Source organism: Syngnathus acus, chromosome 16 (genome assembly GCF_901709675.1).
Source record: "Syngnathus acus chromosome 16, fSynAcu1.2, whole genome shotgun sequence".
In the NCBI taxonomy this organism is placed as follows: Eukaryota; Metazoa; Chordata; class Actinopteri; order Syngnathiformes; family Syngnathidae; genus Syngnathus; species Syngnathus acus.
Window position 1 is genome coordinate 13,217,506 of NC_051101.1, and position 23,798 is coordinate 13,241,303.

General features: G+C 45.3%; 3 protein-coding genes across 3 annotated transcripts in view; 2 read left to right on the forward strand and 1 right to left on the reverse strand.

Moving 5' to 3' along the window:
• The first annotated feature begins 3,464 nt into the window (after nucleotides 1-3,464).
• Nucleotides 3,465-6,647, forward strand: ctsk (cathepsin K). The gene is made up of 8 exons (XM_037273030.1): nucleotides 3,465-3,631; nucleotides 4,168-4,294; nucleotides 4,859-4,981; nucleotides 5,053-5,205; nucleotides 5,457-5,675; nucleotides 5,756-5,921; nucleotides 6,005-6,113; nucleotides 6,205-6,647. The coding sequence occupies exons 2-8, from the start codon at nucleotides 4,169-4,171 to the stop codon at nucleotides 6,302-6,304; spliced, it is 996 nt and encodes a 331-aa protein (XP_037128925.1). The 5' UTR covers nucleotides 3,465-3,631; nucleotide 4,168; the 3' UTR covers nucleotides 6,305-6,647.
• Nucleotides 6,648-6,695: 48 nt separating this feature from the next.
• ctss2.1 (cathepsin S, ortholog2, tandem duplicate 1) overlaps nucleotides 6,696-23,798 on the forward strand; it is a 28,401-nt gene continuing 11,298 nt past the window's right edge. Inside the window, exons 1-8 of the mRNA XM_037273029.1 lie at nucleotides 6,696-6,935; nucleotides 7,263-7,393; nucleotides 7,448-7,570; nucleotides 7,651-7,803; nucleotides 7,873-8,097; nucleotides 8,263-8,428; nucleotides 8,520-8,622; nucleotides 8,807-8,906. Coding sequence (XP_037128924.1) covers nucleotides 6,923-6,935; nucleotides 7,263-7,393; nucleotides 7,448-7,570; nucleotides 7,651-7,803; nucleotides 7,873-8,097; nucleotides 8,263-8,428; nucleotides 8,520-8,622; nucleotides 8,807-8,906 — 1,014 coding nt within the window. The 5' untranslated portion in view covers nucleotides 6,696-6,922. The remainder of the gene's footprint in view (nucleotides 6,936-7,262; nucleotides 7,394-7,447; nucleotides 7,571-7,650; nucleotides 7,804-7,872; nucleotides 8,098-8,262; nucleotides 8,429-8,519; nucleotides 8,623-8,806; nucleotides 8,907-23,798) is intronic.
• onecutl (one cut domain, family member, like) lies at nucleotides 12,834-18,300 on the reverse strand. Its single transcript, XM_037273025.1, has 3 exons — nucleotides 18,009-18,300; nucleotides 15,995-17,132; nucleotides 12,834-13,389 (listed from the first exon to the last, which is right to left on the reverse strand). The coding sequence occupies exons 2-3, from the start codon at nucleotides 16,998-17,000 to the stop codon at nucleotides 13,079-13,081; spliced, it is 1,317 nt and encodes a 438-aa protein (XP_037128920.1). The 5' UTR covers nucleotides 17,001-17,132; nucleotides 18,009-18,300; the 3' UTR covers nucleotides 12,834-13,078.

Sequence of the window (23,798 nt, forward strand, 5' to 3'; positions counted from 1 at the left end):
TAGCATCTGGCCATCCTGCTGCCATCTGCAGGCTCCGCCTCCCTAAAGAAAGATGAATTATATGTAGGGATTAGATCCTGCCTCGTCCTTCAGCGTTTTATTCAAACCTATTCGGCGATACGGCCTTGAAACCTCTGATATACGATTGAAAGTTATTTTTTTCCGGCAAACGCGATCTTTAATCAGTTTAAAAGTTCAATAATTTAATATCGTAAAATGAGAATGGCTCAGCTGGTCTTTGTGCGAAGAGTAACGGCGTACTCCCGCCGGCTCTGACACACTCGTTCGTCAAGTAGAGGCGCACAGGTGAGGCTGGGCGACCTCGGTAGAATATTTACGGCTTGGAAGCGCATACCTCGGGGTCAAAAATTTGCCGCGTGGGGATAAATCACTGCTTTTGCAAGGTAATCTGTAAATGGGCACCATGGCTTACACCGGGCTCCCTTCTTGACTTTCGTTCCGCTCATATTGTTTAGTTCTTTCAAGGACTAGTTTCTTGTTGTTTTAAAAAAGAACAAAAAAATGTTGTTAGCGGGTCAGGCAAGTCATGAAATGAAAAATGAACGGTTAGCCAAATGGCTACGTTAGCAACACTGGCGTGCTTTTTTTGTAAACAAGCTCCGCTCAGTTGGCAGCCATGTTGAAAGTGAAAGCAAAGCACATCAGCGAACTTTCAAACCCCTAAAATTAAATTTGAAAAATAAACAATCCATTGAGCAAGCCAAGATGGCCGCCGGCACATTTGGGAACTCAGAGCACAACTCCAAATGTGCTGCATTCCTGTTTGGCGGTGAAGCATGTGACCTTCAGAGCGTCACGTGAATCCCGTCATCATGAATGAAAGCCGGGGCGACGTTGAAAGTCGCAGCGCTAATACGCCAAGAAATGGACCTTTTAAATCCACGCTCGGGCCACAGCTGCCGCCGTCTCTAATGAGGCTACATGTCATGCGTGCCGCCACAGACACACGTGTTTAATTCGTGCACGTCAACGCTTTCACAGCTCTAAAAATATGAATTAAAGGCCAGGAGTGTAGCGTAGCCAGGCCGTGACGACTGCTAATCCGAGTCGGTGGCGGATCAGCATGTGGCGGATCGAGAGTCCGAAAAATTCTGAATGTGTGTCGCCAGCTTGTTTTGTGACTTGGCCGGGGCGTGATTAGCGGGGCTTTCTGTCTCTCTCTCTCTCTCTCCGGCCTCCGAATCCAAAGTAATCTCAGCAAACATGACGGCACATGTGCTCACCCACATGAAGCGATTAGACGCCAGGGAGCCCGAATGACTTTATTTTGTTCTTCTGCCGCTGTGATACTCTGGTTCCGTCGGGAATGCCGAGTTGCGCTCATTGTTGTGAAGCCAGAAGATAAGATTGCAGCCTAAAAATATGCAGAGGTCAAAAGGTCACGGCAGGTGAAACTGGAGCCTGAGGGGTCTGCCGACCGGTTGAAATAGCGGCGCGTGGCGAGAAAGACAAACAATCGCAGAGTTGAAGTTGAAATGAGTTTTATGACCTACTTTACCTTACTGGAACATTGTGTGCCTACCATCTTCCTTCCAAAAAGTCTGCCACTGTATTTAAAAGCTTCTATTTTTGATGAGACCTGCCCTGAATCATTTCTGAGTGATGCACCAAGATATAAAGCGAGGGAACTTCCCATGATGCATCTTTCTCCTCCTTCCCGTCTCACTGTTAATATTTTTGTAGTTTGTTAGTTTGGCGCGACTTCAAAACTGCTTCCCTTTATTTTTTGTCATAGTATTTTACTTGGTTTTGCATTCCTACGAACTAACTTAACGCAACTAGCTTAACTGCACTGTGGTTAGCATTTAACCTGGATTGTCTGGATAGAAATTGACTCGACTTTTCCCATCAATGGTATTACATTCAAAAAGTCCTTTGGATGATTTTCCATTTGTATTTTTTTGCGTAATTTCCCGTCATACACAATCAGAGGTCAGGAGGTAAAAAAGGCCAGCGGCTGTAATCCGCCGAGGTCAAAACAAGCCTTAAACCCTCTTTGGTGTCTGCGGTTGTCGTTAATCTGGCGAGCGGGCAGCCGCTGAAAAGTGCTGTCGAAAAAAGCTTCTCGGCAATAACGTCTTACGTAAGGTCCCGGGCGACTCCCCCTATAGATCGCTATAGCATATCCGGCTGATGTAAAAGAACTGATCCTCGGGGAGAGCGAGTCCACTTGCTCAGCAACAGGAAGCTGATGATAAATTTCATCTAATCTTATATAATACAAGTATAAAGTTTTTTTGTTTTTTAATAATGAGACCGCATTTGCACCAAGGTTGCGATCCCGCCGCCTCTGCGGGCCGATCAGTCCGTCATCTCATCATCTTAAGTGCCGTCGCCGTCGCTTTGGGACGCAGAAAAGTAAATGAAAATGAAGCGTCATCAATCAAGAGCCAAAGCGAGCGCGGCGGTCCCGCGGGCGCCACTTAGCATCGTTATGCCACCGAGCTCCTTCGTGACCTTGAAAGGCGGGAAAGCTTCGTCATCACTTTTTAGCTCTAAAAGCCTTCACGTGGATGCATCGCTGCCATGTTGCCATAAATCTATTTTTTTTAAAAAAGATATTTTGAAGAGAGCAGAAATACATTTTCAACAGTAAATGAGGCATGAGAACGAAGTCGTATTGTTTTATGAGATTTCTCAAAGCCGCCATGAAAGAACAAGTGTACCTAATAAAACGCCCTGCCCCAGTTTTGCTTTGCTCGGTGTGTCAGCTCTCACATGACCGAGACGGTCCCTTTTTCTATATATTTAGACATGTTCATGTACAAATCAGGCATGTGACGACCGCCATGAGGAAGAACTAGCGTGTGGCCTCCATTTTGTCTCCATTCTATAAATGTGCTTGTTTCCATTTTGTGATGACCACCTGAGGAAATGTGTCACTTGATGTTTTTTCATCATCGGCACGCAAACGTTCACGGGACACTTCATTAGGTACATTGAGATCCAATGCAAAAATTCAGCCGTCGTTTGACGATGGCATCAAATTTGTCCCACCGCACCATTTTTACAGATTTGCAACAAAATTAGTAGATATGTCTATCCTAATCATAACAGTACGCATGAAAAAGTCTCTCAAGCCAATCCCGAAAACTGAACAAGAAGTCAGACATTTTGTTTTTGAAGCGGACATTTTAAGCAAATCTCTCTGGGTTTGTTTCATCTTCCACAAGATCTCAGTGCTGTCCATGTGCTACAAAACTCAAGGTACTATGAATTTCAATTTGTCTGGAAAAAACGATTCATGGGAAAAATAACAATTGCTTATTGATAATTCATGGAGCGCAATGAACCCGTGATATAGCGAGGCAACAATTGATGATGTCATACATCCCAAACATCCTCAAAGTATGATGTTCTCTTATTTCAACCCTTCCTGTGTTTTTTTCCAGCTGCGTCAGCAAACGTTGTTTATAATGAAGCACGCTGGCCCTCCGAGTGAAACCAGATGTCCTCTTCTCACAACTCCTCCCCGGACCCCAAACTCCTTTTGTACTTCCTCAAAAATCCCTCTACATATAAACCAGACGCTGACCTACTTGCACATTGGACCCGCCCGGCGTCAAAACAGAACCACTTGAACGGAATCTGACCGACTTCTGGACTTTAGGTATGTCAACTTTTATGTTTGTATGTCTGACTTTAAAGTTTACTTTCTGCTCTGCAAATGTTGTTTTCCTTTTAATCAGCACCAAATTTCTGAAGTAGAAGAACCAAAGTGAAAACAAAATACAGACTCGGTTAAAAAAGTGCTGATTCAGCTTCTGTATTCAAACTAAAGTAAAAAAAAATAGACAAAACTTCAAAATATACTTACGTTCAAAAGAAAGAATGCATTTTTATTTTAGAGTGGCTCGAGCGCCAGACGACAGCTCGTGCGTCGCAAACAAAACCTGGAAATGTATCCTCCTTGTTGGTTGCCATGGATACAGCAACCCCTGTTTATACAAGCAATAAGACCCGCGGGCAAAATCCTACAACAAAATATGAGCTAGTAAAGAATGAGAATTTTTAACCAACTTGAGGTCGAAAAAAAAACAAAGAACCGAACTGACTTCAAATAGGCTAGCAAGAAAATGACAGATGGAATGCAAATGGTGCTAACAAGCATTCTGATGTGGCGATGTTGCAATTGCGCTTGTGCAGGATGTGGCAGCGTTGCCTGAGCGTGTTTTTGCTGGCCGCCTCGGCTCTGGCCCGCCTGGATCAGGTGACCCTGGACAACCAATGGGAGCAGTGGAAGTTAACACACCGGCGGGAATACAACGGCTTGGTCAGTGTGTTTGTATTATGGCTTTGTTCCCAAAGTTTCAAAATTCCAGGGCCTTGCTTAAGGTGTGGCCAACGGGCCAAAGTTGCATCATTAGCGAGCCAATATTTTTTAAGCGTCATTTTCATTGTCAATCATGTATTTCAGGTTATGATTAGGGTTTTAAACTGGGCTTGAGCTTTCAAAATAGGTGCGTAGTTGACCTTTCTAAAATGGCTACTACCTCGTGTGTAGTTTAGCGAGAGTGCCAATGTCACACAGGCTTGGTCTTTATTTGCCGTGTTTTGCGCTACTAAAGAGGGAGGATGTCCCGAGACTGCAATGTGATCTGCTTTTAATCGTCCTGATTAAAAAAATCCAGGCTGCGGCATCAAGCAGTCATTTGGGGCTAATTAAAATGTCAATTTGACCCATTTGCCCAGATGGATGACTTTCAATTTGTCTGCTCCTCTCTTAGTCTGCTTCGTCTTAGAAGCAATGAGCAAGTCCCATTTTTTTTTTTCTCTTTCTCTCTCTCTATATATATATATATATATATAAACTCTGTGTCCTCTTCCTCTCGACCAGGATGAGGAGGGCATCCGGCGGGCCATCTGGGAGAAGAACACGCTGATGATCGAGGCTCACAACCAGGAGGCGGCGCTGGGCCTGCACTCGTACGAGCTGGGAATGAACCACCTGGGAGATATGGTGAGAAATAAAATATTTATATATAAATATAGATCAGAGCCGCAAGACGCCAGAATGTGCTGTGCTTGCAGACGTCGGAGGAAGTGGTGGAGAAGATGATGGGCTTGGAGATGCCCATGACTCGGGAACGGGGATTCACTATGAGCCCCGAGGAGAAGACCGTCCCGCTGCCCAAGTCGGTGGACTACCGCAAGATGGGCATGGTGACGTCGGTCAAAGACCAGGTGTGTCATCTTCACAAGTCAGGGTCGTCATTCAACACACACCATAATGACAACATGAACTTTAGTTTTTTTAGAGATGAAATTTAGGTTTTTTGTCAGAATGTAAAAACGTCTCTGAATAAGCAACATTCAAAAAGCTTCACATAATAATCCAAGCCCAATATTAAAAGGGATGAAATACTGACACCTACTGGACAAGTAGAAGAATGCACTTAACACATCAACACTTTTTTTTTTTTTTTGCTGCTCAGGGTACATGCGGCTCGTGCTGGGCCTTCAGCTCGGCGGGGGCCTTGGAGGGTCAGCTGGCCAAGACCACGGGAGAACTGAGAGACCTTAGTCCTCAGAACCTGGTGGACTGCGTGACAGAGAACAGCGGCTGTGGAGGAGGTTACATGACCAACGCCTTCAAGTACGTCAGGGACAATGGCGGCATCGACTCGGAGGAGGCCTACCCTTACGTGGCACAGGTGACCTTCCGGAATGGCAACAACTATCTTCTCAATGCTGGACATCTTGAGCTCTTTTTCCTCTGCGGCGCCCCCTGCAGGCGCAGACGTGCCGCTACAACTCGTCGGCCGAAGCTGCCGAGTGCCGCAGCTACAAGGAAATTCCCGAAGGCGACGAGCACGCCCTGGCCGTGGCGCTCTTCAAGGTCGGCCCTATCGCTGTTGGCATTGACGCCTCCCAGGGGACCTTCCAGTTCTACCAGAGAGGTCAGTGAACGCCAGCCACATCAAACTTCATCGCATCCCAACCTGCTCACTTCAAGCCGTCCGTCCCCTTGTCACACGACCAGGCATTTACTACGACTCCAACTGCAACAAAGACGACGTCAACCACGCCGTGCTGGCGGTGGGCTACGGCGTGACGGCCCGGGGCAAGAAGTTCTGGCTCATCAAGAACAGGTGTGACGTCATCGTCGCGTGACATCATCACACGGACGCTGTCGCTATGGTAACATTTTTGGAATTGTTTTGACATTTGTGTTTCTGGCAGCTGGAGCGAGAACTGGGGCAACAAAGGCTACATCAAGATGGCGCGTAACCGCGGCAACCTGTGCGGCATCGCCAATTTGGCCAGCTACCCCGTCGTGTGAGCGCTTGACGCTTCTCCTTTCTCGTCTATATCTCGTCCCTCGACTCCATCCGTGATGTTTGCCCATCTCCGTGGCAACCAGTTTTCATGTCTCTGTGGCTGTTAGCTGCTGTTAGCTGCAAGTTTTTTTTTGACTTGAAAGCGCGCGCATACGTGGCGTCGCTGGCCGACGCAGTTCTACGGGACCCCAGACGTGACATAATGATGGCCCACTCAATACTAATTTGTGTCATTTTGTCATGTGTGAGGTTTCGTACACTTCAGCACTTTTGTTGTGATCGTTATTGTTATTCATGTGTAAAAAGTGATGTTTTGTATGAAATGAAATTAAAGTTCTAAAGGCAGTTTAGTGACGTCATACCGGTCTACTTGTAGTACACGCAGAGGCCACTAGAGGGTGATGTTGGTTATCTTTTTTGACTCACAAACGGGGAAATGACCTGAAAGGAAGTCTTGACTGGTTTGCCTGTCTTCTACTTTTTGCTGGATTTAGGCGGTGTGTTAAAATTACTTTCAAATATTTGTTGGTGAATATATTCACTTGGTCGAGGAAGAACTTGAGCAACGCTTATCTCTGTCTCCATCACTCTGGGGAAAAAAAAAGCCCTCAGCCTCTGAGATGCTTCAGGCAGGCAAGTTTGACCAACTTTAACAAACCATTCATCGTTATTTGTGTTATTTGATTAATTAAATAAATAAGTAATCGGAGATGTTAGGGTGCTCAAATGATTCAAATAATGAACTTAAAATACATTGTTGTAATGTAACGGGGGTTTTTCCACGTTGTTGCTCAAGTGCCGCCAGCAGGAAATGAAGCAAGTCTACTTTCATTTTGACAGTCAACTGCCACTTGAATGCTTCCGATACACAGTTGATGCTTTCAAAATTTCGACCAAACAGTCCCACTGAGTTACATTTTCATTTAGTTTGTGGTTAAAATGTTTAAAAAAAAAATGTAGGAGGCTTGATGTTAATGGGCCTGCTGCTGGTCTCACTGCACACGGTATTGGCGGCAGCCATGTTGGACGTGGACCTGGATGAGCACTGGATGCTGTGGAAGAAGACGCACGGCAAGTGGTACCGCAGCCAGGTAAGTCCTTATTTTTTCAAGTTAACCTCTTGACAAGTGTCTGCGGCCTTTCAGCCGGAGGACCTTCATCGCCGAGGATTGTGGGAAAAGAACCTGATGCTCATCACACTGCACAACCTGGAAGCATCCATGGGTCTCCACAGCTACCAGCTCAGCATGAACATACTTGGAGACCTAGTGAGACCTCTTTAACCTATTTTGAATTTTGCTCACTGCTGTGATTCATCTTTATTTCTTTTGCATGTATCCCTTTGTAGACACTTGATGAGATCCGTCAATCTTTCGCCAACTTGACTCCTCCCACCGACTTCCACAACCGGTCTTCTGATTGGCCGCTTCGCCAAACGGTTGACATACCCGACTCTGTAGACTGGAGGGACCAAAAGTACGTCACAAGCGTCAAGATGCAGGTGAAGTGGTGAGAATCTGTCCAAAACTGGAGAAGTGATCTTCACGAGGGCATCGTTGTGGCTTTGCAGGGTTCGTGTGGTTCTTGCTGGGCCTTCAGCGCGGCGGGAGCTCTGGAGGGCCAGCTGGCCAGGACTACCGGCCGCCTGGTGGACCTGAGCCCCCAGAACCTCGTGGACTGCTCGGGCAAGTACGGCAACCGGGGCTGCTATGGTGGTTTCATCAACGCGGCCTTCCGATACGTCATCGACAACGGCGGCATCGACTCGGAAAAGTCGTACCCGTATACGGGGAAGGTGAGGATCGGATCACATTAAGACAAAAAACATTTTTCATTTTATAAATAAAGAATAAATTTGAATTGATATAATTTAAAAAATATCAAACAAAAATGAGCACCAATTTTTATGTGATTATTCATTTCTTTTTCTAAATATTGTATTTATTTTTGTCTGGTTCAGTCCGGGCAGTGTCGCTACAGCGCCGCCCAGCGCGCCGCCAACTGCTCGAGCTACAACGTCCTGCCCGAGAACGACGAGGACGCTCTCAAGCAAGCGCTCGCCGTTATCGGACCCATCTCGGTCGCCATCGACGCCTCCCGGCCCACCTTTGCCTTCTACAGCAGCGGTGCGTTCAATGTCCACCCACGAGCATTGTCACTCTTCATCCAAAATTGAGGAGTCAAGATTATGACTTCATAAGATATGAATATGTCTAGGCGTGTACGACGACGCGTCATGCTCGAAGAGCGTGAACCACGCCGTGTTAGCGGTCGGCTACGGAACGCTAGATGGAAAACAATTCTGGCTGGTCAAGAACAGGTACACACCGCATTTTGTATACAATATGGCCACTTCATTAGGAACAACGTCTCCACAAATCCAATTTTAATGACTTTTAAAAGCATAACGGCCAGTTGTTAATTGTGCTGCGGTTCCTAATACCACAGCCACACCGCGCCACCGTGTGGTCAAATGTGGTAACTGCATCTCTCTCTCTCTCCAGCTGGGGAGCTTCGTTCGGGGACGGCGGCTACATCCGGATGGCTCGCGGCAAAAGCAACCAGTGCGGCATCGCCATGTTCGCCTGCTACCCCGTCATGTAACAGTAACTTGACATTGATTCCAATTTCTGTTAGCCTTCTATGTTAGCGTCATGTGAGTAATGCTTTTTTCTTTTATGCATTTAACTGTAAGTGAAGCAATTATGAAAGTGTTAGTTGACTTAAAGACGTTCAGAGAGAGAGCACGTGTTGGGTTACAAATGAGTGTTTTTATTTTTTCTACTTTTTTAGTGCAACATCACAACAAACAAGTTTCACATGAGGTATTCAAAGGGATTCTCTTGAGTTGCTGTTAGAAAAAAAAAAGAAAAGCAAAATTCCCGCCACGTTCGCCCAGGAAACGCACTCAGTCAAATATTCGCATTCCCGCGGCGCCTTTCCCCGTTTTTCCCTTTGGAGCGAGAACGAGAGAGCGAGGCTGGCTTCTTCTTACAAACGTGGAAAAATAGCTTCTGTCTCCTACTTTGATTACGGGATGACTTTCTGGGGAAAAGTCCCGTGATTCCGGCTTTTTTTTCTTTTGGGGAAAACAAGGAACAGGCAACGTTGATTACAGCAAGAACCTCCTTGCTTGGATTGTCACCTCCTTCTTTCGTTATTTTTGGTCTTGACAAGGAATTTATTTACACACAGAACACGGATGGACGGGACGGAAGCTTTGGCTGGACGCGGGCCCACTAGGGCGCCGCAACAGATTGATTCCAGCTATTTTTTTGGGTTGCTTTTTAGATTTTTTGCACATAAAGGCATGAAGTAGAAGATGACGAGACGGATGACAGACAGACAGACAGACAGACACCCTGACAGCATGGAATTCTTTGGTTACGGAATATCTTCTCACACAGTTGAGGTAGATGGTCGAGTCTTCGTGTACAGAAAAGTGTGGGGGGTGTTGGGGGGGGCACAGTCGAGAGAATCATTGTCTCAGTTCCGCTTCAACACAACAATACTGTTCCTTATATTACTTCCATCTTTGGTTATTTGATTCATTTTTTGCTCTTTTCTCCATTTTGACCCTGAAAGAGTTTTTCATTTGCATCCTCCAGCCACTAGGTGGAGCCAGTGGGATGGAAGGGGGGGGCTAGAATGTGCAGTCAGCCGGCAGCACACCGATTGAAGGCCTTCCCGTATTTATTCTTCAAAAGACCGACAACCCGGGCTGACCTTCCATCATGCTCTCAATTGTTACGCATTAAACATTTAAACAAGCCCCTCCCACCCTCGCCAAAGCCCGCCGGTATGTCCGACAGCGTACATCCCAGCAAATACCCGCAGAGAAGGACTCCTTTGAAGTCTACTAGAAAAGTCAATGACCTCCTCCGAGGCCCCCCCAAATCACCCCCTCACCGCTCATCTGTCAAGTGCACACAGTGAAGGCCTGCTTGTCCGCAGAGACGCGCAAGCGGACTGGGAAACGGATGCGATCTTTGGTATTTTCGTAAAGCTCAGACAACCATGCGAGGAAGGGTTGGGGAAAACATTTGGGGGGATTTATTCCATATCCTTGATATCCACCTTGAGGTCCATGTACTAGTGTCCTCCTTGTCCTCACTAGTAACCCAATTAGTAGAGCAACTGGGTCTTACTAGCCACTTTTGGCTTACTCGTTTACAATTCAACCTTAAAAGTAAATGAATGTGCTGCGTAAGTGATGCTAAGCCCAACGAGTAAGAAACAATTGTGCACTGAATTGTCTCACGAGTGAGGACAAAGACTCGTGGATATCAAATCAATGCTCAAAATGGCTTCCCATTGAGGAGCTCCTGATTCCTGGACCCCTCAACCCCTTTAGAAAATAAGATAGAGAAAAAATCCGAAGGGGAGAAAGGTCCGATTTTGCGAGCTGCTTAGACCTTTTGAGGGCTCTTTCAAGAGGGACTTGGAACTGAGACTGTGGATGAGGACAGGGGTGAGGTGATGGTGGGTTGGAAGGGGTGGGGGATCACAAGCATGCAGGACCCCCGAGGAACACGAGCATGTGACCTTGAAGACGCATGTGGAAGGTGGACGGAAGGGTCCAGAGACGGACGGACGGACGGGCTCCCCCACCTCATCACGCTATTATTGTCATCATCAATATTATCAATATTCATATCACAACATTCAAATAAGCTTTGGCCTCGAAGAGCTGAGCACGCACACACAAAGAAACGGGGGCCAAGCCGTCAAGACATTGTACGGAACACCACGGGAGGGGGCGGGGTCGGGAGCAGACCACTTGCAGAGCTCCGGTTCGCACGGTGCATTGTGGGTAACAAAAACTTTTGAATGGACGCCGTGATTTGGACGAAGTTCGCCTTTTTTAAAAAAAAAAAATTATCTACTTTAAACTGTGTCCGTACGCTGACCGCCCCATGCTGGGTCACGATAGTTAAGATTAGAAGATGTACGCTTCAGATAATGGATGGACGCATGGATGACATTTTGCTCAAGTGTGCAACGCGGAGACACGACGATGACACAGGTAGGACATTTGTTGAAATGTGCTTGTAGCGCACCGACCGCTGTTTTATGTGCATATTGACGAAAAAGTGAATGTTTGTCTTCAATTACTATGCGTCACAACACTGGCAGCAAAACGCAAATAACGCCATGTTTTGCTCACGTGACCTAAGGCAGCGAGTTTATGATATTGACACGTGGAAATGTTTCTTGATTTACATACTGACCATGACTTTAAAAATGTGCTGATATTTTGTCTCTCATTAGTTGCGCAGTCAACGCGTTTTAACATATTGATGAAATAAATATGTTGAAGAAATTTACAAATTAAGTCCATACTCTTAGGTCTCCAGGTCCTTTTTTCCTGTCCGGAAATTGTGAAAGATGAACGGAGGTTTGCAATGTTTTGTAATGTTTTTTCTTTAACATCAACGTTCAAGCCTCTAAAATTCTAATCACGCATCGACTCCCCGCGCATGCGCAGAGGAGTTCTGCAAGTGTCTTAATTGTAGAGAGGGACGTAGGAATCAAGGGGTCGGGTCAGGTCAGGTCAGGGGGTTCGAGCCGTACATTCAGGGAAGCAAAGTTCATCTTTGGTATTACGATGGGATTCTACAGCTAAAAGTGCCCATCGGATTAAAAACACAGACATCATAAATAAACACGTAGATCGTATAGTTGGCATCAGTCAATAAATAGGCAAATAAATAAAAGGAACTAAACAATAAATAGACAAAGATAAATAGAGGATGGGGTTCAGTTGGCCAAAAAGGGCGGCAAGTCAAAACCCGTTTCCTTTGCGGACCAAAACCACCGGCGTGTGCTTGACATCTGTACAAACAAAATTCAGAAAGAACCACATTCCTTCATTGTAAAAAAAAAAAAAAGAAGAAAAAGTGTGTGGCAAACAGTAAGTGTCAACCCCCTCCTTCAAAGACCTTGAATGGTTTTCAAAATTGTTGGATTCTGTCCTGACCTTTGTGATTCTGTCAAGGCCAAGGAATTAGGGTTGATTCTGCATGTGGTGGCAAAGGAGGGGGCGCTCCTGTTCCTGGGAATGATTGACAGCTGCGAGTCGAAGACGCTACCGAGGCCTCCGGATGATTCCAGGCTCGCAAGTCCTGGGAGCCATCGCCATGGAAACGCATGCTAAAAAGAAAAAAAAGACAAACTCCCCATCTTCCTCCACCGTGATTCCCGAGGAAAGGCGGGGGATAAACAAAACGGGAGGGGGGGGGGGCGTCTGATTGGGGGAAAAGTCACCCACGAGAGAAAGAGAGAGCTCTCGGCGCATGTGAGCAAACAGCAGCTCCTGATTGGTCAGGAGCGGGCGAAGGCGTGGAGGTGCACCAAAAGTATGCTTGCTCCTGATTGGTGGAACCTCCCGCCGCCACTCTCCCATCTAAGATGGCGTCTTGAAAAGGATAGTACAGTGGTAGCTCCACTCCGTCACCAAGCTTCAATGAAATGAAACCCCACATCATTTTTTGTTGAGAGGAAAATTGTGTTCTCATTTCTTTTGTGTTTTAAAAAAAATGAAACAATAGCTGAGTTTAGTTGACTGGAAAGTTAAGGTACCACTGTACGAGCCAGACAACCCGCTCCGTGCTCGTATGACTGCGGCGCCCTCTATCTCCACTCCAGGGCACCCGCCCCACGCTTTGGTTTGAAATGGTGGATCACGGCTGCTTCCGCGCCTCCACGAGGACATTTCACGCCGGCCGATCACTGCTCAGACTCGGCCTCGTGTCCCCTCGCCGCCGCCGCCGCCATCAGGCCGTACTGCAGGACACGGCCGAGGACGAGGCGCTGGATCCCGAGGACCCGGTGGAGGACGGGCGGCCCTCGTCGCTCCACTTGCTGAGGTTGCGGCGGCGTGCGTTCATGAAGAAGTTGCTGACGGTGGAGAGCTCCAAGCCCAGCTGCTGCGAAATGGTCACCTGCAAGTCCTTGGTAGGCCGGTGGTTCTCCCGGAAGATGGCCAGCAGCGTGCGGCGTTGGAGGTCGGTGAACACCAGCCGAGTACGCTTGGGCCCCTGGTTCCGCTCCAGCTTACTCTGCTCTTGCTCCTTCCTCTTGCAAGCTACGAAGAGGAGAGACAAATTCAAACAAAAAGTGCAGGCGGATAACGAGGACAAATGGATTAAGTGCGGGAAAGTGGATTTGTCCGAAGGGAAAACGCTGAGGTCGGCAAAGCGGACGCTCCGCAAAGAGACGAATCAGCAACTTGTGTCAGTGAAGGCATCGGCGCGCCTGTCTGGCGGATTCCTGAAGATTCTGACGGGCTCGCCGATGCCTTCAGTGACACGCTAACTGCTCACCGCAATAGCACATTAACTGCATTAACATGTTCACTGCAATAATATATTCTTGTAGCGCACCGATTAATCGAACGACAAATCAATCAACAAATTGAGAATTCTTTTCTGACATTAAGACGAAATCCTAATTTGCATATATTTGTGTGTTTTCAATGTCAATTTGAAATATAATGCCCTACTTTTGAGTAAAATAATTCAAATTTGTTTTCAATTTGATGCAGTGATTAATCGGCAAAATCATTAAAAGATTAATCGAATAATAAGATCATCTGTAGTCACCTTTACCAAAATACTCGTGTGGAGAATAAACACTACCGGTGGACGAGTAACAGTGCTCCCTTGTTTGAATTCATGGATTGTTCATGTCGATAATAAATATTGTAGCTGCATTGTTGAAAAATGGCAGTCGAGCATCTGAAGATGAGCGAGTGAAAAGATTTCATTCCGCTCTTTGAGGAATGTCTGCAGACGCCTCAGCTGATTGGCTGGAGATAGCAGCTCAGTGTGACCTTCAAATACGCACACACACAAGCGCTACATTAAATAAATGAAACACCCGCAATTGATCCGCTTCCATTTCGTCATCCCCAAACATCTCATTCCAGGTTTCTCGGTCATTAGTCGGGAAACGAGCGTGACCTCAGCGCCGCCTCGTTCTCCATCTTTCTCCCCGGCGACACCGCAACAACCTTCGGACATTTAAAAGCTTGTCTCGACGACGAGACTCTCCGACGGCGCTAGCGATGATGAAACAATATGATGCTCGTTTAGCGTCATTATGAACAAAAGTGCTCATGCACAACCTGTGTGTTATTTTTTTTTTACACATGAAAATTCGAACTTTACACAGGCATCCATTTAAGCAATGCCTATTTGAACACAAATAGTGCAGCAACACACATAGACAGACAATATAACAGTACTCGCGGGCGTATATTCTTTATCTTCTGCAAAAAACAAAATGACTGCGTCACTCTTCATTTTCCTTGCATGAGCTAGCTTAGTTAGCTAAGCGTATTCTGTACAGTAGTGATATGTCGTAATAAAAACTGCAACACAATAGCGACGGCTAGTTAGCGTGCAGGGAGAATTTAGGGCCTGTTGTGGGAGGGTAACCAGGATGTGGGATGAGGGGGGTGCGCCCTGGCCCACTTCCTCCCTGGCTGGCCATGGCGGTGACCATTAAGTAAATGCTTGCTAGCACTGTAATGGCGCGTAAGAGGCTCACAATGGACGCGCTATAAATCGGCGGTGGCGGGCCGACATAAATATCTCCCCCCCTCGGGTGTCTTATGATGGTGGGAACAGCCGCTAATCGTGATGTACGCTGCGTCTCGTGTTGCGCAAACGTGATGGAGAGCCCTTTAGCGCCCCCCCAACACAATCCCTTCCCCCCACCTCAGGGTGGCTCCGGCCTTCCCCCCGCAGCCCACGCAGTTGCCCCCCCCCAACTCCCGCCTCCCTCCCTCTCCATTGCTTTGTGGGCCAGCGGCTGATAGAAATTATTGATTAAATGTGAGCCGCTCAGACTCGGCCAGGCTGTTTAACTCTTGCGAGGCCGCACGGCTGAATAAAAACAACATTGATGTGTATTTGCGCTCTGAAATCACAACATGCAAATGGGCCGCAATTAGTACAGTTCAGTTGTATTTCACTTTTAAATCCATTTGCATGTCATTTTTTATTCTGAGCATTTATTTATTGAGGTACAATTTTTGCGCAATACATTTTAAATGAGAGAGTGCATGTTTACAAAACAATCTTGAATCATAACAATTAAAAAATGAGCAGTGGCCCGCAAGCCGGACTTTGCGTAGCCCTCATTTTGCATTTTCATCCTTTTCCGATCGCCACGTCCTTCACTCGGAGCGTTCGTCCCGATGGCCTCTTCCAAACACTCGAGGGTGTCGTGGCGTATATAATTGAACCGTGGCTTAATGCCGAGCTCACCGGCGGCTCGTCGTGTTTGGACAAACGACTCGGCAGATAAACGCTTATTTGACAAAACAGCACGGGCGAGAGAGGAGACTCCTTCCTCGGAATGCTAATTCCCGTCTGGAAATGGCGGCCGAGGCGAGCTGCTCTTTCCCATGGTAATCAATACACACTTGTAATTAAACAAAAGCGGGATCGGCCACGAGGAAGGAAAAACAACAAACCGCCACCTCGGCAACATTCTGTGAAGAACAGCGTTCTACTGGGGATACTTTTCCATTTGGAACCATGAGGAAGAAGATTCCAACTTTTTTTTCTGAACATGGAACATCATCCATTCTTTCTGCTATTTGGGACATCGTTTCATATGAGAAACGTCATTCCAAGTTTTTGTATGCACGTGTGTGTGTGTGTGTGTGTGTGTGTTCTCACCCTCCAGCCGAAGCGAGGCCATTCTCTGGAACTCGGGCTCCTGCAGCCACCGGGACATCCTCTTGAAGGTCTCGCGTCCGGACTTGAGCTTGGCCCAGGGTTTGGGGTTCCTCAAGAGGTCCGAGAGCGTCCCTTGCGAGCGGCACAGGACCCGCTCGGCAAAGATGGCCTGCGGGATGCTGTAGCGCTTCAGCTCCGTGATGATCCTCTGCGCCACGTCTCGGGTGTTGATCTCCTCGCCGCCGCCCCCGCCCCCTGGGGAGCTGCCACCCAGGTCGCCGTCCCCCTGGGAAGATGAGAGGGAATGCAGGTGGTCCACGATCTTGGCGGCCTGCTGGCCGGGGTGGTGGTGGTGGTGATGGTGGTGGGCCTGGTAGTGCTGGCTGTAGATGTGAGGGTGGTGGGCCGCTCCGTCCATTTTGTTCAGCTGGTGCCCCATGGCCATGTCGCCGGCGCCCAATCCCGGGGGCGACATCTCCCGCCCAAAGTCCGAGGTCCTGCAGAAGAGGCTCCCGCCGTGGACGTCGTAACCGCCGTGGAGCATCTGTCCGCCGCCTCCGCCCCCGCTGTTGGGACTCCCGTAGCCGTGCATGGAGCCCAAACCCGAGGAGGGCGGCGTCATGGCGAGATCTTTGGCGTAAGGGTTGTAGAAGTTGGCTGGGAGGCCGCCGCCGCCGCCGCGATCCTCGCGCATCAGCGTGAAACTCCCGATGACGTTGCTGACGGGGAGACAGGGGTGGTGATGATGATGATGGTGGTGGAACTTGTCGTCGAAGGGCTGCAAGGGGGTCAGGGTGGTGTAGGTGCTCCCCGACGCCGACGGGGAGTCGCCGCTGTAGCCCAGCGCCGACATGGAGTGCTCGAAGGTCGGCGGAGGCGCCCGCGGCTCGGCTTCCAGAGGAGGCCCGGCGGCGCCCAAGGGGGGCCGGGGGAAGGCGGCCGAGAGGTCCCGCGAGTGAAGCTCGGTGTGGCCGTGCAGCGACATCTCTCCCAGACTCCCGTCCATCCCGGATGGATTTATCGATGAGTGGGAATGTATTGATTTGCGGCGGCTAATTAATGATGTGAGCGCCGTTAAATACTTCCTGGCACTCCCACGTCACCCACAGGAAGACCCTCTTCAAGCGTCCTTTTGTGCCTGTATGAAACAACAGGACAGTTACACAGTGCAAAAACCGACATTTTTTGTTATTTTTACACCAAAGGGGTGCAAACCTAAGCATTGTTTACATCATGTCATTGTTTTGGAAAAACTGCTATAACTGATAATTGAGCCCAATAGTTCCGAATTGTTTTTGTTGCTAGCCTTTTACTTGTCTTCCCTTTATGACACCCTTGGCACACATATTTGTTGAATTCAGTTAAGACGTCGTCACATGGGCTCGGCAGCGGCGTCTCATCACTCAAACAAGCGTTCACAATTGCAGGTGAGCTGGAGTCAAGCCATGGTACACCAGGGACTGCTCACCAGCCAATCACGTCGCTTAAAAGACCCAAAAGCATTCACATTGTGGACAATTAGCATCAAGCTCACACTTGCATTTCGTGTGTGAAATTAAGGTCACAGGTGAGCTGGATGGAGCCTGTCCTTGACTTTTGTTTGGCAAGAGAAGTGGGATACACTCTGGATTGATTGATTGATTAATTAATTGATTGATTGCCACTCAATCGCAAGGCACAAATGGACAAACAAGCACTATAGCATGGACGCAAAGCAGTCAACAGAAGCTGCCTGTTTTTGGAATTGGGATGAGATGCGAGATTCAAACGGTGAAAGTCAGAAGTGTGAGGCAAACGTGTTAACCACTACTCCAGCATTCCGACAACAAAACGAGCACGTTTCACACCACCGCGTCCGAATCCCTTGTCTCGCGCACGCGCTTTTCCCCTCAAATATTGAACCACATTTATTGGTACTTGGGGGTAAAAATGCGGACAAATGATAATAATAATGAATAAAAACCAAGCGATTAGAATTAAACAATGAATCAAAATGGTGCGTTCGCGGTCTTACCTTCAGCGCGCGTCCGCGACTTCTGCTGAGCATCTCCTGCATTGAGCGACGTGCACACGCACGGTCCGAAAACCTCCGTCAAGCTTTTTGTGTTCTCCACCCCCCCAAAAAAGATACATATGCCTTTAATCCTTCGTTTTCTTCTTCCCCCACTCGTAATTTTGCTCCGCGTTCGCCCGCGTTGGTCTTAGCAGCTCCGCGGTGCTTTTTCTTTCATTATCTGCCGAGATCTTCCTCCTCCTCTTCCTCCTCTTCTTCGCTCTGCCAGCCACTTCATCGATCTCAGCACCAACTCTTTCTCCTCCTCCTCCTCCTCTTCTTCCTCACCCCCACCCCCCACTGTTCCCCCTCCCCTCGGTGCGTCACCACGGCCTTAAAATCTGACAGATGTGCGATGAAATTCCTCCTCCAATTAACCCTTTCTCTCCAGGGTGTGTGTGTGTGTGTGTGTGTGTGTGTGTGTGTGTGTGTGTGTGTGTGTGTGTGTGTGTGTGTGTGTGTGTGTGTGTGTGTGTGTGTGTGTGTGTGTGTTACATCTCCACCTCCATGATGAGCCCCCTCCCCTTAAATACCCCCCCCCCCTCCCACGCACACACTTATCTTAAGTTGAGTCCGTCCTTCTCATCCTTCTCACTCCAAAATCTCGGATCCAAGCGTTTAAAACCTCTTGAAATGCACTCTCGTCGAGACACTTGATTAGGTACACCGTCCGATGCTAATGGAGGGATAAAATTGTCTTTTCTTTCTTTGAAAAATAAATACATTTATTCAACAATATTGTACGGTATAATATAATAATTAATAGTCGGCGTTGATTAATTTAGTGATGCATGTGTTCCTAATGTTTTGGTCACTTACATCAAATATATTTTTTTCCCTCCTATTAGATAGCATAGCTCTGTGTTCCTAATTTAGTGACCAGTGTGAACCGCCTACATCTATAATTGCATTATCATTTCTAAGACAAAGGGTGACCGACGCATTGGAGCTCTCACTTGTTCACACTATGCATCTAATTTAATACAATATGTAGATACCATGTGCAGATGAATAGAAAATAATATATAATATAGTGTATATTATACATAATAATAACTCTACTTAATTTATTATGGACATTGTGTTCTATTTGTAATATTTTGGACACACACAATGACATGTACAATATGGATTATATACTTATCTATGATGTACATTTATATACATTTGATTTTAATATGACTAATATTAAAAACAGTATAAAGCATTATTTTTATGAGCCATTTGTAATTTTTTAAAGGCATATTTTAGGGATGATTCCGCCAATGAGCTTTTTGCTGAATTGCTGCTTTATTCTGTTGTGTATTAGAATTTTCCTCATCGTAATAATCAAGTCTTTTTTTTCTCACGTGATCATTCAATCGACGCTGCGCGTGCACAGCAGATGCCGTGCGATCGATCCGCGTGCATGTGCACCAAGGGGCGTGCACGCGCGTCCGGGCCTACAGGGAGAAATAGATGGTTCTGGAAAGCTCCATGATGGGGATTGGGGTTCAAAGTTCAACCACAGTAACTTCCAACATGTAAGTTATGGGTCATATTTAAATAATTTTCAATTAAATTGTATGATCGATGAGTGTCAGGTTCCCCCTATTGGCCGAAAGGTCAGGAAGATGTCTGCGTGACGTTACACGGACAACAAACACAAATATTTTTGCGGGGATTCATTTTGTCCTCCGTTTTATTACAATTCAAAATTTATAGTGAAACAACGGAACAATAATCGTTTATCATTCATAATAAATGATCATTTATTATGCACATGCAAGTGCTGCAATTAACCGCAGAGATTGCTAAAAAGGTGTTTTTACACGTTATATTCAAATCTGCAATATTTGCTATTTTTAACCATGCTGTGTATTGATTTTATATTTAGCCTATCAATGTTATTTTCACATTTATCAATTAAGGCAGCTTTTTTACCGATGCCTATTCATCTTAATATTCACATTAACACGTGTTTTTCCACACACACAGGCGCGCACACACACACACACACACACACACACGCACACACACACACAGAGAAAAACACAAGTTATTACAAGCACTGACTTTATTGTCATAATAACCAATTGAATGACATATATCAATTTTATGTGGCCTTAAATGCAACAAAAGAACTTTGTAAAACTAAAATAAAATGTGTGCAATTCATCAATAACATTTCCAGTCGGCAATCATGTTCTCGTTCACTCCACTTTATTTATGCACAAATGAAACGTATTTTTATTGTATTTCATTCTTTTTAGATTTTACAAGCACAGCAGTGGAATTTAAAGTTGACTTGCTTTGTGATAAAACAACACACACATCTCTTTAAAAAAAAGTGAATAAATATAAACACCTTCAATACGTCTATTATTCCCATGCATTCAAGTGTTACATTTGACTTAGAATTTAAAATGATCCGTCAAAAAACGATGAAACAACTAAATGACATGTCAAAAGTGAGCAGAAAACACATTTAATTTGCTGTCAAATAAAATGCATCGTGCAAGAATGAACGACAATAGAATTGAAACAAATAAATACACTCAACTATTTTATGAATCCAGATTCCAGAAGTACATTCAATATTATTACGTCAAAAGAGACATTTGCATTTCTTTCGTTAAATCAAACATTCAAGAATATCCTTCATTTCCCTTCCAGCCCTTATTTTTGTTTTTTTTAAATGTCTTCTGCTTCACTGAGCAATCAATAAAACGGCACGTGCACGCGCGCACACGCACGCACCAGTCAATATGTGAATTAATTGCACTGGATTTCATGTGAGAAAAGGAACAAACGGAATCGCCGAATATTTTTTGGGGGAGTAAATTCTCGTGACTTCACACTTCTATTGATCAGCTGAGAAGGGAACTTAACTGTGATTTACATTTTTAAAATCAATAAACTCCAAAAAGACGGCCCAAAAACAAGCTTCAAACAAATACATCACGACTCGTTTTTACATTTTAACACACACACACACACACACACACACACACACACACACACACACACACACACACACACACGCACAGACACAGACACAACTACAATGTCTAAAAAAAAACGCAGAACAAATGCAACTTTATTTGAATGCATTCAGATCCGTGTTTTTTTTCCCCTCAGTAAAGCTCGCGCACGCGCTCACGTGCTTCGATCGATCAACTGCTGCTGCAAAAAACAACAACCAAAAACTCATATTTAGAAATATTTAGGTGATTTTCGTTTTTACTCGTCGCGTTTCTTTTTTTTTTCTTTTTCAATTCATTGTAATACTACAGCATATTTTTTTTAAACTCATGTATAATCCAAAATATTGATTTATGGGCTGTCATTATTTCAATTTCATGTTTCAACTAACATGTAGCTAAATAAATTGGTCCAAATATTAGAAAATTATAATTAAGGCAATAGTGTTCTTTTATTGTGCAGTACAGATTTAAATAAGCACAACAATAAACGAATATCTGTCTAATCGTGTCAAAAAAGGGAAAAAGGCACTTTTTTTTTTCATCTTATTTGTGTACCTAATGAAGTGGCTAGACTGTAAGCGTGTGTGTTGAGAGCGCAAGTATTAATATTCAGCATATTGATCCATGCATTTTAAACAGCTTCTATTTGTCCTACTACTATTTTCATAGAAGATGCAAGATACATTTGCAAATGACATCAAATTGTGTGTGTGTTTGTGTCTTTCCATCTTATTAAATATGGAAATTCAATAAAAAGTTAATAAGATTAAACAACGGCAACATTAATCAGCAACAATTTGAATAGTTCACGTTCTGATTTGCATTCCGCCCCCTCCCCAGTGCATCAAAATAATCAATATTTAGTGAGATTGACACACATGCACAATTTTATTTTATAAAGGTGAGATTTACCTCACCTTTATAAACTAAAATAAAAAATCTTGCTTCTAGGTAAAATAAAACAAAACAAAAATCCAGTCAAAATGAATATCAATGAAGCCATGATACTGTGAAAAGGCTAAAAAAAAAATACACATAGTAGAGCAAATAAAACAAAACTAGTCCAAATGAATGAAACACAAAAGTCAATTATAATGGGTTAGAGCATGCTAAAAAGAAGGGAGACATAAATGTAAATGTTGAATGAATGTAACCAAAATATTAGATTACGTAACAAAAGCTGGTCAAGACCAACATGAACAGAACATGCTAACAACTGATTAGCTGTAACGAACATACTGTATATATTTCACCCGCGTCACCAGCCAACAAGTTAACACACACGTCAAAGTAAAATGAATATAGTATCTACTTGTCCTACATTATTACAAAAAGAGAAATGAACAGGTTAAGGCCTATACATGTCTACAAATACAGAATTATGCTAACAACACGCAAGCTATCTGGTTAGCTGAAATTAGCATGTTGGAAGTTTTTCACTCTTTTCATCCCCACTGCAGTGCAAGAAGACAATTAAAATGAACATATGAAATATTACATTAAAAACAAATCAATTTGTGTACAGAAACTGCAGCATGCTCACAACTGATTACCTGGAAGTAACAGATTGGACGTATTTTACCCAACAAGTAAACACATAAATCAATCCTAAATGAACATATTTCTCCAATATTAGATTAAAAACAGATTAGTCTTCAGGAAAATAAACATGTAAGGAAGGGTCAGTTGTGAGCAGACCCAACAGCATGCTACCACACAAGCTAATTGGTTACATGCTAGTAGCATATTGGGCATATTTCAAGTGTGTGCCCTGCCACCAAGTAAACAAATAGATCAGTGTTAAACAAATATATTTCAAAAACATAACATTAAGGGAAAAAAAATCTGATTTCATTGAACATGGCAAGGGCAATATGAGTACAGACAATGTAGCATGCTGACAACACACATGCTAACTGGTTAACCTGTAGCATATTGGATATATTTCACCTGTGTCATCCACCATTAAGTAAACATTGAAGTCAATGTTAATTCAACGAACATATCTTTACAACATTAAATTGACATTCAATTTGAAAACGTAAACATGTCGAGGGTTTGCCGCATGCTAACTGGATCAGAACGTATTGGACATATTTCACCTGCGTCAGCAGCCAAAAAAGTAGTGAACACCCCCCACCCGCCCGTGGAGCAATGGCGAATATTTCAAGCGCTCCTTTGGGTCATCTAAAAAGTCATTCCTCAAAGTGTTTGGCCTCCTAAGGCCTTCCCACCCTTCCTCCTCTTTTTCACCCTCTCCCACCTTTTCACGCATCCTCGTCTTGGTCATGGCCGCATGCATGCGATTCTTCCCGTTTTGCAGCTCTGCATCTAAAATCCGCTCTCCGTGTGCGTCCGAGGCAAAGTGTGTGTGTGCAGCCTGGTGCACAACTCCTTCCTTGCTTCCTTTCCTTCCCCTCCCTCTCCATCGCTCACTCCCTCTCTTTAATCAGCATGTTAATAAGAAAGGTAACTAATCAATAGATTCAATGGCCTGGATTGATACCATCTCCATCCGCGCACCCCCGCTCGTGCTGCAACACACACACACACACACACACACACAAATACGTAGAGCCGTCCGTCCCCACGGGGGAAATCCGTTGTAAAAACAAGAAAAGTTGACAGGATTAGATATTTAGAAATATGTTGTGAGATTCTGCCTTCAAATCTGGGTTTAGCATGTAGAACCTGCAAGTTATTTCAAAACATGTTTTGAAATAATGAAGCAGCATAGTGTGGAGTGGTTAGCACATCCGCCACGCAGTTTGAAGGTTCTGGGTTA